Source organism: Marmota marmota, unplaced genomic scaffold (assembly GCF_001458135.2).
Source record: "Marmota marmota marmota unplaced genomic scaffold, marMar, whole genome shotgun sequence".
Classification (NCBI taxonomy): domain Eukaryota; kingdom Metazoa; phylum Chordata; class Mammalia; order Rodentia; family Sciuridae; genus Marmota; species Marmota marmota.
The window spans coordinates 21,557,696-21,571,623 of record NW_026000211.1 but is presented as its reverse complement, the minus strand read 5'-3'; the positions used below and the strand labels follow the sequence as shown (position 1 = coordinate 21,571,623).

General features: G+C 35.6%; 1 protein-coding gene across 3 annotated transcripts in view; it reads left to right on the top strand.

The window, feature by feature from the left end:
- The window catches only part of Galnt7 (polypeptide N-acetylgalactosaminyltransferase 7), a 139,035-nt gene that overhangs the window by 107,908 nt on the left and 17,199 nt on the right, over positions 1–13,928 (top strand). For 2 of the 3 annotated variants that reach the window (XM_015486209.2, XM_048791956.1), the window contains exons 4-9: positions 3,076–3,206; positions 3,448–3,527; positions 5,804–5,986; positions 8,974–9,091; positions 10,578–10,700; positions 12,565–12,783. In XM_015486209.2, the coding sequence (XP_015341695.1) occupies positions 3,076–3,206; positions 3,448–3,527; positions 5,804–5,986; positions 8,974–9,091; positions 10,578–10,700; positions 12,565–12,783 (854 nt within the window). Of the gene's footprint in view, positions 1–3,075; positions 3,207–3,447; positions 3,528–5,478; positions 5,662–5,803; positions 5,987–8,973; positions 9,092–10,577; positions 10,701–12,564; positions 12,784–13,928 lie in introns of all 3 variants that reach the window. The other variant, XM_015486210.2, reaches the window with a different exon arrangement.

Sequence of the window (13,928 nt, the reverse complement as noted above, 5' to 3'; positions counted from 1 at the left end):
GTCTCAATAACTTGCCAAGGCTGGCATGGATTGCGATCTTACTCTGGAGTTGCTGAGATTATAGATGTATTATCTTCATTGCAATTTTCTGTAACAGGAATGTTTACATCAAAAATATTATTCTTATTCTAAGACAAATATTTGAACATATGTTTTACGATGATAATGTTGGTACCAACAATATTATAAGTATAGAAAAATATAAATCAACAAAACAACTCTGAGAAATCTCCTTTGATTGTACTGATTTTTAAGAACCACTATATTATTAACATAAGAAAAAAATTTTAACATGTCCTTAAAAATGTAAAGGCTTACTAAAAAGTATTTACCATCCTGAAATAACTTCTTGATCCTGAAAATCAGAACAGAATTTTGGGCTTAAAGATTTTTGTGCCTTTTATTTTCACCTTTTTGTGATCAGTGCTTCTGTTTCTATAGATCTCTTATGTTCAGTCTCATATACCACAATTTGAAGGTAGTCATGCAGGGACTGCTCATAGTATGCAAAGCTTTTTAGGTTCTCCTTGAAACGAGGTACAGGAAATCTGTCATTAATTTTCCCAAACTCACAATAATTTTAAAATCTGTTGGTCCTAACTTCAGTAAAATTATATCATATTTGCTTAATATGGCTGGAGTGAAAAATTTGGTTTGTACTTTCTCCAATATATTCAGAAACTAAACTTTGAATTTATAAGTTTTCCATTTGAGAAAAATTACTAATAAAAACCTCTCAAAGGAGCTAACTACTCATAATAACACTTAGATTTCTGAAAATTGGTGTGTCCTCTCAACAAGGTTTGGAGCCTTTAAAATAGCAAGCTCCTCCACACACATGTGCATCAGCCAGGGAGGCTAAGTCAGGCTAAGGTAAAACACAACTCCACTCTTTTTTTTTAAATATAGACACAATATCTTTACTTTATATATTTCCTTTATTTTTATGTGGTGCTAAGGATCGAACCCAGTGCCTCACACATGCAAGGCAAGTGCTCTGCCGCTGAGCTATAACCCCAGCCCCTCAACTCCACTCTTAATGGCTTATAACAACAAAAGGTTTTCTCTGTTTATAATACATTTCCTACAGGTCAGCCTGTCTCTGTGCTCTATCTTCATTGCAAGATCTACACTTTTCAGAGCAGCCTCAGCTCACACTGCCTGCATAAAGGTAGAAGAAAGAAGAGATCTAGTAAAACACAAAAGGCTTCATAGTGCTTCTGCTGACAAGTGACCCATAGCATTTCTATCCACGTGTCATTGGCCACAGCAAACCACACACCCAGCCTGACATCAGTGGGTTAGAGGCGGGTAATTTTACTCCAGGAGTAGTGGATATTTTGAACCCTAATACAGTCTATTACCATGTAAGATTTCAGAGGAGCAAGGAGTCATTGTATTCACTATTTCCCCTTTTGGGCCATCTTAAACAATAATCTAAACTTGAAGAATAGGCCACCAACTTATTTCTGTCCATAAAAATGTAATTAAGATGGTTTAGGTTGTACATCCAAAAATGTACCTAATGGAATTCAGAAAGAAAGATTTTTTTAAAAATAATAACTTAGGATACTAGTCTTTAAAAAGAAAGAAAAGAAAAGGAGAAGGTTTTAAAAGTAAATAAATAAATAAAATCTAGAAGGGAAAATTACCCAGATTTTCTGGGGTGGGGGGAAACATGAAGCACAAGAGTTTTATTTATAACACTCATTAAAACTGCCAAAACAGAAGGAAAAAAATTTTCTAAATTCTGAATACCCATGTGTTTCTTGGTGTCTTACTAATAGAAGATTCCTAAAATTAGTAAAATGTTAAGTGTATTATCTGATATACCTATTTAACCCCTAGCTCATTTCTATAGCAATTTTTTGTGATTTTTATATTCATAGGCCAAATTTTTATACAGTTTTTGTATTGTCAAGAATCATCTTTAGAGCTTGTTCTGGCTGTGGTGAGCAAATTTCACAGGCTCATAGTGATAAAAACAAAAGCTGTTCTCTTACAATGGGAAGCCAAGATGGAAATTTTGCCAAATATATTTTTGTTGTTGTTGTTTTAAAATATTTTTAGTTGTAGATGGACATAATGTGTGTTATTGTTGTTTTTAAAATATTTTTAGTTGTAGTGGACATAATGATTTTATTTTATTTATTTATTTTTATGTGGTGCTGAGGATCTAATTCAGTGCCTCACACATGCTAGGCAAGGGCTTTACCACTGAGCTACAACCCCAGCCCATGTATCTGGTTTTTATAAAAGAAAATATCCTCTACTAAATTATAAACATATATGTATATATATACAATTATAATAACAATCCAATAAAATTATACACACACTTGTAATGCTAAGATATACAGAAAATGGGATCTTTTGATAGTTATTCACCAACATGGCAGGAACCGTATTCATCACAATAAGACTGCAGACTTCATTCCCTATTGCAGTTGGAGAAAGATAGCCCAGAAATGAAATGTATAACCCGTGCAGATTTCGGTGAAGTTTTATGTTATCAGTGCACAGTGTATCTTCAGAAATCAAAATCATTGCTTCTGACAACACAAAAAACAACAAAAAATCTTTTAGATTAAACATTACTGTGTTAATTAAAAAAAAATTTAATGTATCTTATGATATGTCAAGAGCTTTGTAATGAACAACAAATAAAAAAATAATAAAATAAATAAATAAATAAAAGACTCAACTGTCAATTGGCATAATCACCATTTATTTAAAGTTTAGCAGGATATTTGATAATTGTTACACCAACCAGTTCTCTGTAGATATATTAGGCTTAAATTTTAACTTAAGTAATACATATCAGCTTCCATTCTTTTTTTTCCCCCTGGGGATTGAACCCAGGGCCTCACTGATGCTAAGCTCAGACTTTTCTACTGAGCTACACCCCCAGCAGGCCACAGTCCTTGCTTGTCCTCTTAATAGATTAAACATTTGATAGGGCCCATGTAAAATTATTGACTGCCCAGCACATTTATACTCTTTGTTGAGAAAAATAATACTTGTTTATATGCAAAGTTTTGATTTTATAATGTTGATTAAATTTTTTATTCATAGACCACTTAAAAGAAAAACTGGATGACTACATTAAGATGTGGAATGGCCTAGTAAAGGTATTCCGAAATGAGAGAAGAGAAGGATTAATTCAAGCACGAAGTATTGGTGCTCAGAAGGCTAAACTTGGACAGGTAGGAAGCATATGCTATCCACAATGTCAATAGCTTGGATTTGGTAACTAAAAGATTATATAAATTTTTAATCACCCTTCAGGTTTTAAAAATGAAATGAGAATGCTGGCTTGAACAAATAACTACTGTGTCAAAATTGACTATAATGCTAATTTTTGTTAGCGTCTGATTTTAAATTGTGTGTGATTTGTGTTGTACCATATGCAAGGAGTATTCTTTCACCCTGCCTCTTTTTTTTAAGGTTTTGATATACCTTGATGCCCACTGTGAGGTGGCAGTTAACTGGTATGCACCACTTGTAGCTCCCATTTCTAAGGACAGGTAACATTACCTTGCTTTTTTTCTTTCCTAGTTGAAAAGTAAACCTTGTCCTAGAAGGACAAATAATATTCTTTGATTCCACTTCTAGTTAGTGCATCAAGTATTGGGTTTTAAGTGTTATCCTTGAGCTAGTTGTTTCCTTGGGTGGAACTTGGCTGATACTTTGGGCTGATTCAAATGAAGTCTGGTATTTGGGAAACTAGGTCGAGTCATCTTGTGATTCCATTACTGAGACTCCCTCTGATTCCAAAAACTTTCCTTAACAGAAATATTAGTTGCTCCCTCTAAACATGAACACGAGTTCTAGAGACTTGAAGAACCATGCTTTGAAATTGTACCTATTCTTTTTTAACACCCTTTTAAATTATTACCTTAGTTAGTAAGGACCAGCTATGAATTATGTCAAGGCTTTGGGTTCCTATGGAAACTTTAAGGTTTAGAAATAGATAGCTATGGCATGGAAATGTGGTGCTCACCATTAAATCTCCAGAAATGTCTGAAACAGCAGAAGGCAGCGTAATCTCCTAGTTCCAAAAGCCTTTCTTGCTTCTCATCCAGAATTCTGGCTATTTCAGAATCTAGGAGAATGAGACATATCTCTTTTGTGAATGGCATGAGTCAGAGGAAGAACTTAGAATATTTTATCATCAGAGGATTTAAGATGAAGTCCTATAAAACATTTTTTTTCACATGCTGTCTAACTTAATCTTCACAGCAGCCCTGAAAGTTAGAGATCATTAGCTTCATTTATAAAGTGGATCTTGAGGCTTAGGGAAATTAAGTAATATGCCCCAGATTAGATAGCTAATAAACTACCAAACTGAGGTCTCTGGACCATTTTAAATTGTACCATTTTTTTAGAAATGCAAAAAGCATGATTAGTGAGAAAAGATATAAACCAGGTGTCAGATAACCAAGTTTGTCCAGGGAGATGCTAGCAGTCTTCCTGGCAGTAAGAAAGTGGTTTTCCAAAGTTCCAGTGACAATCTCTTATATCCCACAAGGAACCTCCAGTGTGTGTTCATACTCTGGAAAGACTAAAGCCCACTTTTAGGATTTACTTGCCTGTATCAAGGTTCTAAGCCCCCAGAGAGTTTTCCTTTCTCTTGGTTTCTAAAGAAAGCTGTAACCTGGTTATGGGAAGGTACAATCTATGTTTTAGGAAATACATTTTAAAATCCTTTCCAACAATATGAGCATTGAAACAAGCAAGGTACCAGATTACCTTTGTAATGTCAACTCTGTATCTGATTGGTTGCACAGTGCTATCATTTGTATGATGTCCAAATAGAAAGAATTGGCTTTTTTCTCCTTTGTTCCAAATTCTTGCACCACTTAAGTTTTTAACAGATTTTGAGGGATTTTTTTTCTTGCTGTTTTTTTTTTTAAAGCAGCAATACATTACAGAACCTTTATATTTGCAATAAAAGGTGGAGGGAAGGCGATTGAGTACAAGCACAAAAACACATTTTTATAAAAACTGCTTTCAAAGAAATAGCAACAAAGAGCTAGAAACCACTAATGATATGGCAACTATTATTAGCACATGCTCATGCACACACACATTTTTAATGGGGGACAGGGAGGAAGAATGACAGAAAGAAAAATCTTGTAAATAGTGCAAAATTACCAAGAGAAAGTTTCCACTAGCACCAAAGTGAAATGGAAAAAAAACACTATTAAACTCAATTGGCAAGGCCCTTTGTCCCTGAGGTTTGTCTGTAAGCCTAGGGGAAAGTCTCCTCTATCTGTCCTTGCACTGATAGGCTCTTGGCTTGTGTGGAACATTCATTTGCTGTTTCCCCATTAGATATTAAAGTTCCCTAATGCAAAATAAACCAATTACAAAACAACAACAACAAAACTACAAAAAAGGACAATGTAGTTAGGCATGCTGAACTAGTCAGTTTGGGGTTCTTAAATGCTTCTTCATTTTCTGTAAATGTTTCAGAACTACATGTACTGTGCCTCTAATAGATTACATAGATGGGAATGATTATTCCATTGAACCACAGCAAGGTGGGGATGAAGATGGTTTTGCCCGAGGGGCCTGGGACTGGAGTTTACTGTGGAAACGTATCCCTCTAAGCCACAAGGAAAAGGCCAAAAGAAAACATAAAACTGAACCTTATCGGTAAAGATTATTACTTTTTTTTTTTAAATGTTGAATGTTTATCTAAGTACTTTTTTTTTCCTTCCCCATGAACTCATATAAATCTGTGGGTCCATACGTACGTTTCCATTTGATCTTTGCTGCCATCATCAACACAATACAGAACCATTTGCACTGTGCCGCTTATAGATGTCATAAATGGCAACACATATGAAATTGTACCCCAAGGGGGTGGTGATGAAGATGGGTATGCCCGAGGAGCATGGGATTGGAGTATGCTCTGGAAACGGGTGCCTCTGACCCCTCAAGAGAAGAGACTGAGAAAGACAAAAACTGAACCGTATCGGTAATCACTAAATCACTTACATATTTTTCTTTTCTCCAGTTGCTGCTAACCTATTAACTTCTTGGCAAGCTAAACATTTGTTGTTAAACCTGTAGATGCTGTCTCAGATTCTGAAAGAGCTTCTTTCTTTCCACTCTTTCAGAGCTTTGAATTCACATTTGCTCCTTTGTAATTGCTTTTACCCTAAATGCAAGCTCCACTATTTAATTATACTCTTTCATTGGGGAAAACAAATAATGTGAAATGATAAGGTAAAAAAAGAAAACCTTTACTGTCCTGTCCTATTAGACTAGATAACAAATTTTGTTCTCTTGATGACAATATCATTCTATAAATTTAAAATACATAAATTACTTACAATCTAAGATTCTAATTTCCACTTTGATGCCTTAGTGTGATGATAACAATGAAAGACACTAGCAAGAGATTTGGGAAGTTCCCTCCTTTTGTTTTATATGCTAACTCTTAAATATTAATTTTGCTCTGGTTAAATCTGATGAATAAAAATGCATCACTTTAGAAGATGTTACATAGACTCTCTATGGCTTCATTCTCAGAAGAGTGCTTGATTAAAAGAAAACTCTGTTCCACAATCAGCTTTAGTCTCTTCTTGTGGTTCTTCAAGTAGAACAATTTATGCTACTCTCTTCTTTTTGATCTTTCAATTGCAACATTTTACTGTCTTTCAAAAAAGTGACCCCAAATGAAATGTTTGCTAAATGTTAGTGCAGCTGTCTCCAAAGTGTGTCTGTTTTTATTTTTTGACCCTAAGGTTCTGCTTTCAGTTTCTTTCTCCCTGTTATGCTGCTGATAAATGTTAGAACTTTGTTTTGGGAAGATGCTTCAATGTTGTGGAAATGCTAATGGGATTTGGGCATGTCATGATATCAAGATACTGAATGGCAAACATAAGGAAATTACAGAACTTTAAGCTTTTTTGGATATTCTCCAAATTTTCATTTGAAAATTTCTTACCCAAAATACTTCAGGAATCTGCTGCTTACCTCCTTAACCTAACAAATAATTCTAGGGGAAAAAAATAAAGGGTGCTGACTACATTTATGTTTCTGTTCATTCCACGGGCTGGTAAAGACCTTTTTAAAGCAAGCTAGAAAATTTAAGAGTGGTTTCCCTTTAACTAACTCACAAATTTCCACATAGCCCACTAAAACCAAGTTTTCAATTCTGAAAACATAATACATATTCAAATATTATTTCAAAGTTACCATAACTGGTATATTTGTTGCTCAGTTTAAGTTTTATTTAGGTGTTTCACATCTAGGATGATGGGACCAATGGGTTAAAGCATTTTCAAATCTGTACTGAGATGGATGGGAATATATCTAAAAGCCAAATGAGCACAGTTGTAGTGGAACAATTTTTAATGACAGTTAAAGTATAACCAAAAATGTGATAGTACTGTGTATTTAGTTAGTATATTTTAAGAAGAAAAGGCATAGAAAAACAATTTTCTCTTGATGTGATTTTCTATTAGTATGGAAATATTATCTGATTCATTATCTACTCAACAAATATTGAGTACTTACTATGTGCCAGCCACTGTACATTTTAACAGATGTCTTCCCTCATGAAACTTAAAATATAGGAGAGAGATAGAAATTGAACAGATTACTACACACACACACACACAAAAAAAAAAAAAAAACTGAAACAGCAACTATGATAAGTAGTATGAAAAAAAAAATCACAGGTATGTGGAACTTATGGAAAGGAAAACTTGATCCAGCTAGAGGCCCCAGAAAGGCCTCCCTGACAAAGTGTCATCGAGGCTGAGACTCTAAGGAGGAAGAACATTTAGGAGTATAAATAGCATGGTGAAGCCTCTGAGGCAAAGGCATGACCTAGCTAAGCTAAGAGCAGAGTGGCAAAGAGCTGGGTAGAGGGAGCTGGGTGAGCCTAGGCAGTGGGGAGGAATCATGCAGGCCCATGCAAAGGAGTCTGCTCTGGCTGCTATGTGAATAGATTTGGATAGGGACAGAATAGAATAAAGGACACAAGTTCTGGAGATATGGGATAGTCCAAGCAGTGTTGGTGTGGTCTAGGGCGGTAGCAATGAAGTTGGAAAGATGTAGACAGATTCATAATTTTCCAAGTCGAATCAATATTATTCAATGATTGGAAAAAAAAAATTTTTTAAATGATTGGTTTAGTATTAGGTGTGATGACGAAGAAGGTACCTAAAGGTATGAAGTTCCCTAAAACTTAAGAATTGTGATGCATTAATAATTAATTTTTCCTTGGGAGTGGAAGGGCATTTAGCAGTATGAAAATTATTCCACTTTCATTTCTTCCAATAGTAGGAGTGACTTGACCCTAAAAATATACCCAGCCAGTCCTTTTTCTCTTGCCTCAAAATATACCTAATTTAAGATCCATTCAAGAAGTCCCAGAGATCACCCTTTTTCATTTTGTACAGTAAATAGCAATGTGGAATTCTCCTGTGTAATTCCTACACTACATTTGCAAACTCTGAATGAACTGTGGCTGTTCTAGTGTGATTTACACTCTTATTTGGCAAGCCCTTGAGCTATAAAATTAAAAAATGACGGACTACTTCCATGGTGTATGGTTTCGTTCATCCCAGAATGACTCATAAATCATTGCAGGAGCAGTTAGCAAACCACGGCTGTGTGGCTCTGTGTTTCAGGAGTGAAAGAAATTTTTATTTTATAACTAAAATGAAGGCTTAATTTTTAAATCAACAAAGAACCAAGGCGCCCTCTAATGGTAAAATGACACAATGATCCAATTTGTGACAAACTAATTTGGTTTCAGAAATTTTGGTAAATTCGCTAAGGAATTAGGAACAAGTTATTTTTGAAGGATTTATAATTTCTTAATGTTTGGCCATCAGTTTTGTCTCTTCTGTGCATATTTAGACTGTATTCCAAAAATCTTGTTTTCTATTGGCAAAAGGATGTTGGGGGTTTGTCTTTAATGGTTATCTCAGTGTTTTTCTTTCTCAGGTCCCCAGCCATGGCTGGGGGATTATTTGCTATTGAACGACAGTTCTTCTTTGAACTGGGTCTGTATGATCCAGGTCTCCAGATTTGGGGTGGTGAAAACTTTGAGATCTCATACAAGGTAATGTTTCATTTAGATGATGCAGTTTTCTACAGTTACTGACTTTTGTGATTTTTCAGATAAAACTAGTTTCTTTGAAAATAATCCATGTAATGCATTTCTCTAAATTATAAGGAATGATTTAACATATGTCTGGGGAAAAGTAGAGCAAAATGCAAATTGTAAATTTATTTGTTTATAGAGCTTATTTCAAAATTGTGGCCAATAAGCTTCAGAAGTGGAAATAACCCCTTTCCTCACTCCCAGGCTTTCTGTACACTGGAGCCATGTATGATAGTAGCTCTTTGGAGAATCTGCATGTATTAGGGCCATAGTTGACCATCCACTGACACAGTCACCCTTTATCACTGTAGGACATGATGAGCCAAGACAGAAGCAGATCCCCACAGTGACTGTGCATCCTCAGACTGACATTGGAACTGTCTTCCTGCAGCACCTCCCCTGTTGTTGAGGCAGTCCCCGAGCACTAATACCTTCCGCGCTCCAACCCCTACCTCAACACCCACTCCTATCCCCAATTTCCAAAAGAGAGAGAAAACTATATCACAGTTTGAGTTAAACAGGTATTCATTACCTCTTGTCTTAACTGTCCTGTGCTTTAGCACTGTGAGAAATAGAAGAGGAGTAAACTGGTCCTTGTTCTCAAGGAATTTACAGCTGATTTTAATTTCTAATACATTAAAAGGAGGAATGGCATTCACTTGGTGTTATTCATAAATCGCATTGTGCTGGAGGTAGAATTTGAGGCAGAACTAGAAAGATGCAAATGATATCAGAGAACTGAGCAGAGAACAAGCGAGGAGGGGAGAGGGAGACCTGAGCAGATAGATTGGGAGAAGGTACAAATGTATGGACACGAAGAGCACATTCAGGAAACAGTGAAGGGCAGTTTGGCAGAAGCAGGCAGCATGAATAAAGACATGTAAGAAGATAAAGTGGGCAAGAGGTTAGGGCCATATTAAAGAGTCTTTAATGCTGAGTTAAGAGATTCTTACCTAACTTTATAAGCAGTGGAGAACCATCAAAGATACTAAGCAAGGGAATAACATGACCCAAAGCTGCCCTTCAACCACAGTAATCTCTTGCTATAAATAAGGATAGAGTTAAGTAGAGAGAGAATGAAGGTGAAGATGTCAGTTAGGTTATTATAATAATCACCCAAGTAGGAAATATGTTAGCATTGAAAACACAGATGATATTAGGAATGAAGAATGTGCATTGTTTTGCAAGGTTATATTGAGAAAAAGTCTCTAAGGACTGCAAGCATACAGGAAGAGACCCCCTTAGCAGTTTTTCTTATTATATTCCCATTGCCTTCCTTGTTATTATAAGTTTTTTAAATGATCAATTATTTTAGGATTTGTTCAGCTTATGAATTCTGTGTGGACATTGTATCTAATTTAGATTTAAGATTTATACTTAGAAGACAAATTTTTAATTATAATGCATCTTTGCATTATAAACAACATATGTTATCTCTTGATAGATATGGCAATGTGGTGGCAAATTATTGTTTGTCCCTTGTTCTCGTGTTGGACACATCTACCGTCTTGAGGGCTGGCAAGGAAATCCTCCACCCCTTTATGTTGGGTCTTCTCCAACTCTAAAGGTGAGTAAACGAGAGAAGGACAGGATAGGATAGGATAGAGAACTAACATTTACAGACCACATGCTATTATAGTCAATTAACAAATGTCATCTCATTAAATGGGGTACACCTCTTAAACAATCATCCTGGTTCTCACCTTTAACTTAGGTTAGGCTTACTCTCATGAAATCTTATTATTCTGTAAGATTATTCACTGTACCCCATTCTTTTTTAATTGACAGGTAAAAAGTGTATATATTTATGCTGTAGAACTTAATGTTTTGACTCATATACATTGTGCATTGAATAAATCAAGCTATTTAACGTTCATTACATAGCATATTTATCACTTTTTTGTGGTGAGAACACTTAAAATTGATTTTCATGTGTACAGTATATTGTTATCAACTATAGTAACCATAATATACAATAGATTTCTTGAACTTATTCCTCCTGTCAAACTGAAATTTTGTGTCTTTTGTCCAACATCTCCCCAATTTTCCTACCTACCTCAGACTTGATAGCCACTCTATTTCTATTTCAGCCTTGATAGCCACTCTATTTCACATTTTTTTTTTTTACTCCACATAGAGTGAAATCATGTAGTATTTGTCTCTCTGTGCCTGGTTTATTTCACTTAATATAATGATCTCCATGTTGTTGCAGTTGACATGATTTCCTTAGTTTTAAAGGCTGAATATTCCATTGTATATGTCACACTTTCTTTATCCTTTTATTAGTTGATGGACACTTAGATTGATTTCATGTCTTGACTGTTATGAATAATTCTCAAATGAACACTAGGTACTAATCCTGATGTAAAACAGAAGTTAGCAATTGTGGTCCAGGGACCAAATCTAACCCATTTATAAAGTTGTGTTGGAGTTCAGTCCCACTAATTTATTTACATATCATCTGACTACTTTCACCCTATACTAGCAGAATTGAGTAGTTGCCACAGAGATTATTTGGCCCACAGAGACAAAGATACTTACTATCTGACCCTTTATAGAGAAAATTTGCTGACGTATAGTACAGAAAATCAAGGGATAGAACGAGTAAATGTCATTTCATATATATTCATGCAAACATTCATTCTTTCTATATAAAACCTTAGAAGTTAAGACAACGTCAGCTTATTACTCAATCTGAGGAAGTAACATTACAACATCAACTTTTTTTTTCATAGTTGCTTTTCCTTACCATTTTATTGCTTTATAATTGTTTTTCCTGAATTTGGGACTATGGTAAAATGATTCAATTCTGATTGTTAAAAAAAATAAAAATAAAACACATTTTTATCAGGGGCCGGAGTTGTAGCTCAGTGGTAGAGCACTTGCCTAGCATGTATGAGGCACTGGGTTTGATTCTCAGCACCACATTTAATAAATGAATAAAATAAAGGTTCATCAATATCTAAAAAAATTTTTTTAAATGTGTTTTATCAAACAGAGCTATTTTTTCATGATGATTTCTAAAATAAGATTTTTCCCTATGCATACCAGTTGTGTGGTTTAACAAAAAGAGATTGTTCTGGGAGAAGGAGCACCAGTGCTCAGCCAAATTCTCAGGAATCCTCTGGGTTTCATTTTCTTCCCCTCTCGCCAGGAGAGAATATATTGACTTAAAATAAATGATCTTCAATTCAGGGATAGTATATTCTATGTACCTCAGTTTTTAGTTAAACATACGTGACATTTTTTATCTTGGCAAATGACATATTGGACTCATTAGCTCACTTGAATTCTTTGGTTTAATTAAATGCCAGGTTCTGTAGAAATGAGGTTGTTATATGTTCATCATACTTCATGTATCTAAGATGGGCTAGTTATGCCATTACAATTATTTTCAGTTTTCAAAATGATATTAATTTTCTTTTTCACAGAATTATGTTAGAGTGGTAGAGGTTTGGTGGGATGAGTACAAAGACTACTTCTATGCTAGTCGTCCTGAATCAAAGGCATTACCATATGGGGATATATCTGAGCTGAAAAAATTTCGAGAAGATCACAACTGCAAAAGCTTCAAATGGTTCATGGAAGAAATAGCTTATGACATCACCTCACACTACCCTTTGCCACCCAAAAATGTTGACTGGGGAGAAGTAAGTATCAACCAATATTCAGATCACAAAGTATGTGTGTTTGGGGTCTGCATTTGGGAAAAAGGCAAAGAGAGATGAAAATGTGTGAGTTAAAGAAAAGAATTTGGAGGGAAAAGTTTGGCTAAAAACTGACTGGAAACATCTACCAGCTTACCAGTCAACACCCGTAGCTACCCTGAGATGTCTCTTCCCAGCCTCTGCACCTGTGGCTGCCCTGCCTGTAACACTGTGCCTCTTCTTCTCTATCTCCTGCCACTTCCCTGTCCCTCACTTCAATTCCCTTTCTTGATTGTTATCTTATTTTTCCCAACTTAGAGATGATGAATACTGAAAATAATTTCTTATTCTTACCCACTTCATCAGAAAGGCTTAGCTCTGTGATCTTTCCATGGGTTCTCCCAACACCCAAAATTGCCTATCCCCCAGCCATTCTTAAGTACTTCAGGACTTCCACCCCCAGTGTGCTATAATAAACTAATGCAGGGACCCAATATATAATGGGCACTTAAACAGTGCTTGTCAAATAAATTAATAATGATAATTAAAAGCTATTAAAATCAACCAAAGACATTAATGCTTATTGTCATTTCTGTTTCTTCAGACTTGTCTTTTTAGCCTCATTTCTGATTGTACTCACCCAAGTACCTTATACTGCTGCCTCACAGTTACCTTAAAAGTATTGTGAACTTTCAAGTCTATGTGCCCATGCTTATTTATGCATTTGGCAAATATTGGTTGAGGGCCTACTGTGTGTCAGTCATTCTTCGAGACAGAAAACCAGACAAGCAAGGCCCTTCCCTTCAGGGAACTTGTGGATAGAGACACCAAAACAAAATACGAAAACAAAAAACAAAGATAATTGAGAGAGGTGGTGAGAGCTACAAAAGGAAATAAACCTGGGATGCTGTCAGGAGGAGTTGGGGGACAGGGTGAGGAAGGCGTCTCTGAGGAAGTACAATTAATCTGAGATCTGAATGTTAAAGAGCAAGCACATCAGAGAGCCAGGGGAGAGTGTTACAGGTAAAGAAAATGGTGAGTTCCAAGGTTCCAATCAGGAAATGCTTTGCATGTTTGGTAAGCAGAAAAGAGGGGATTAAATGAGACAGAAGTGGTAGGCATGTGAGAAGGAAGGCCTTTATCCCAAG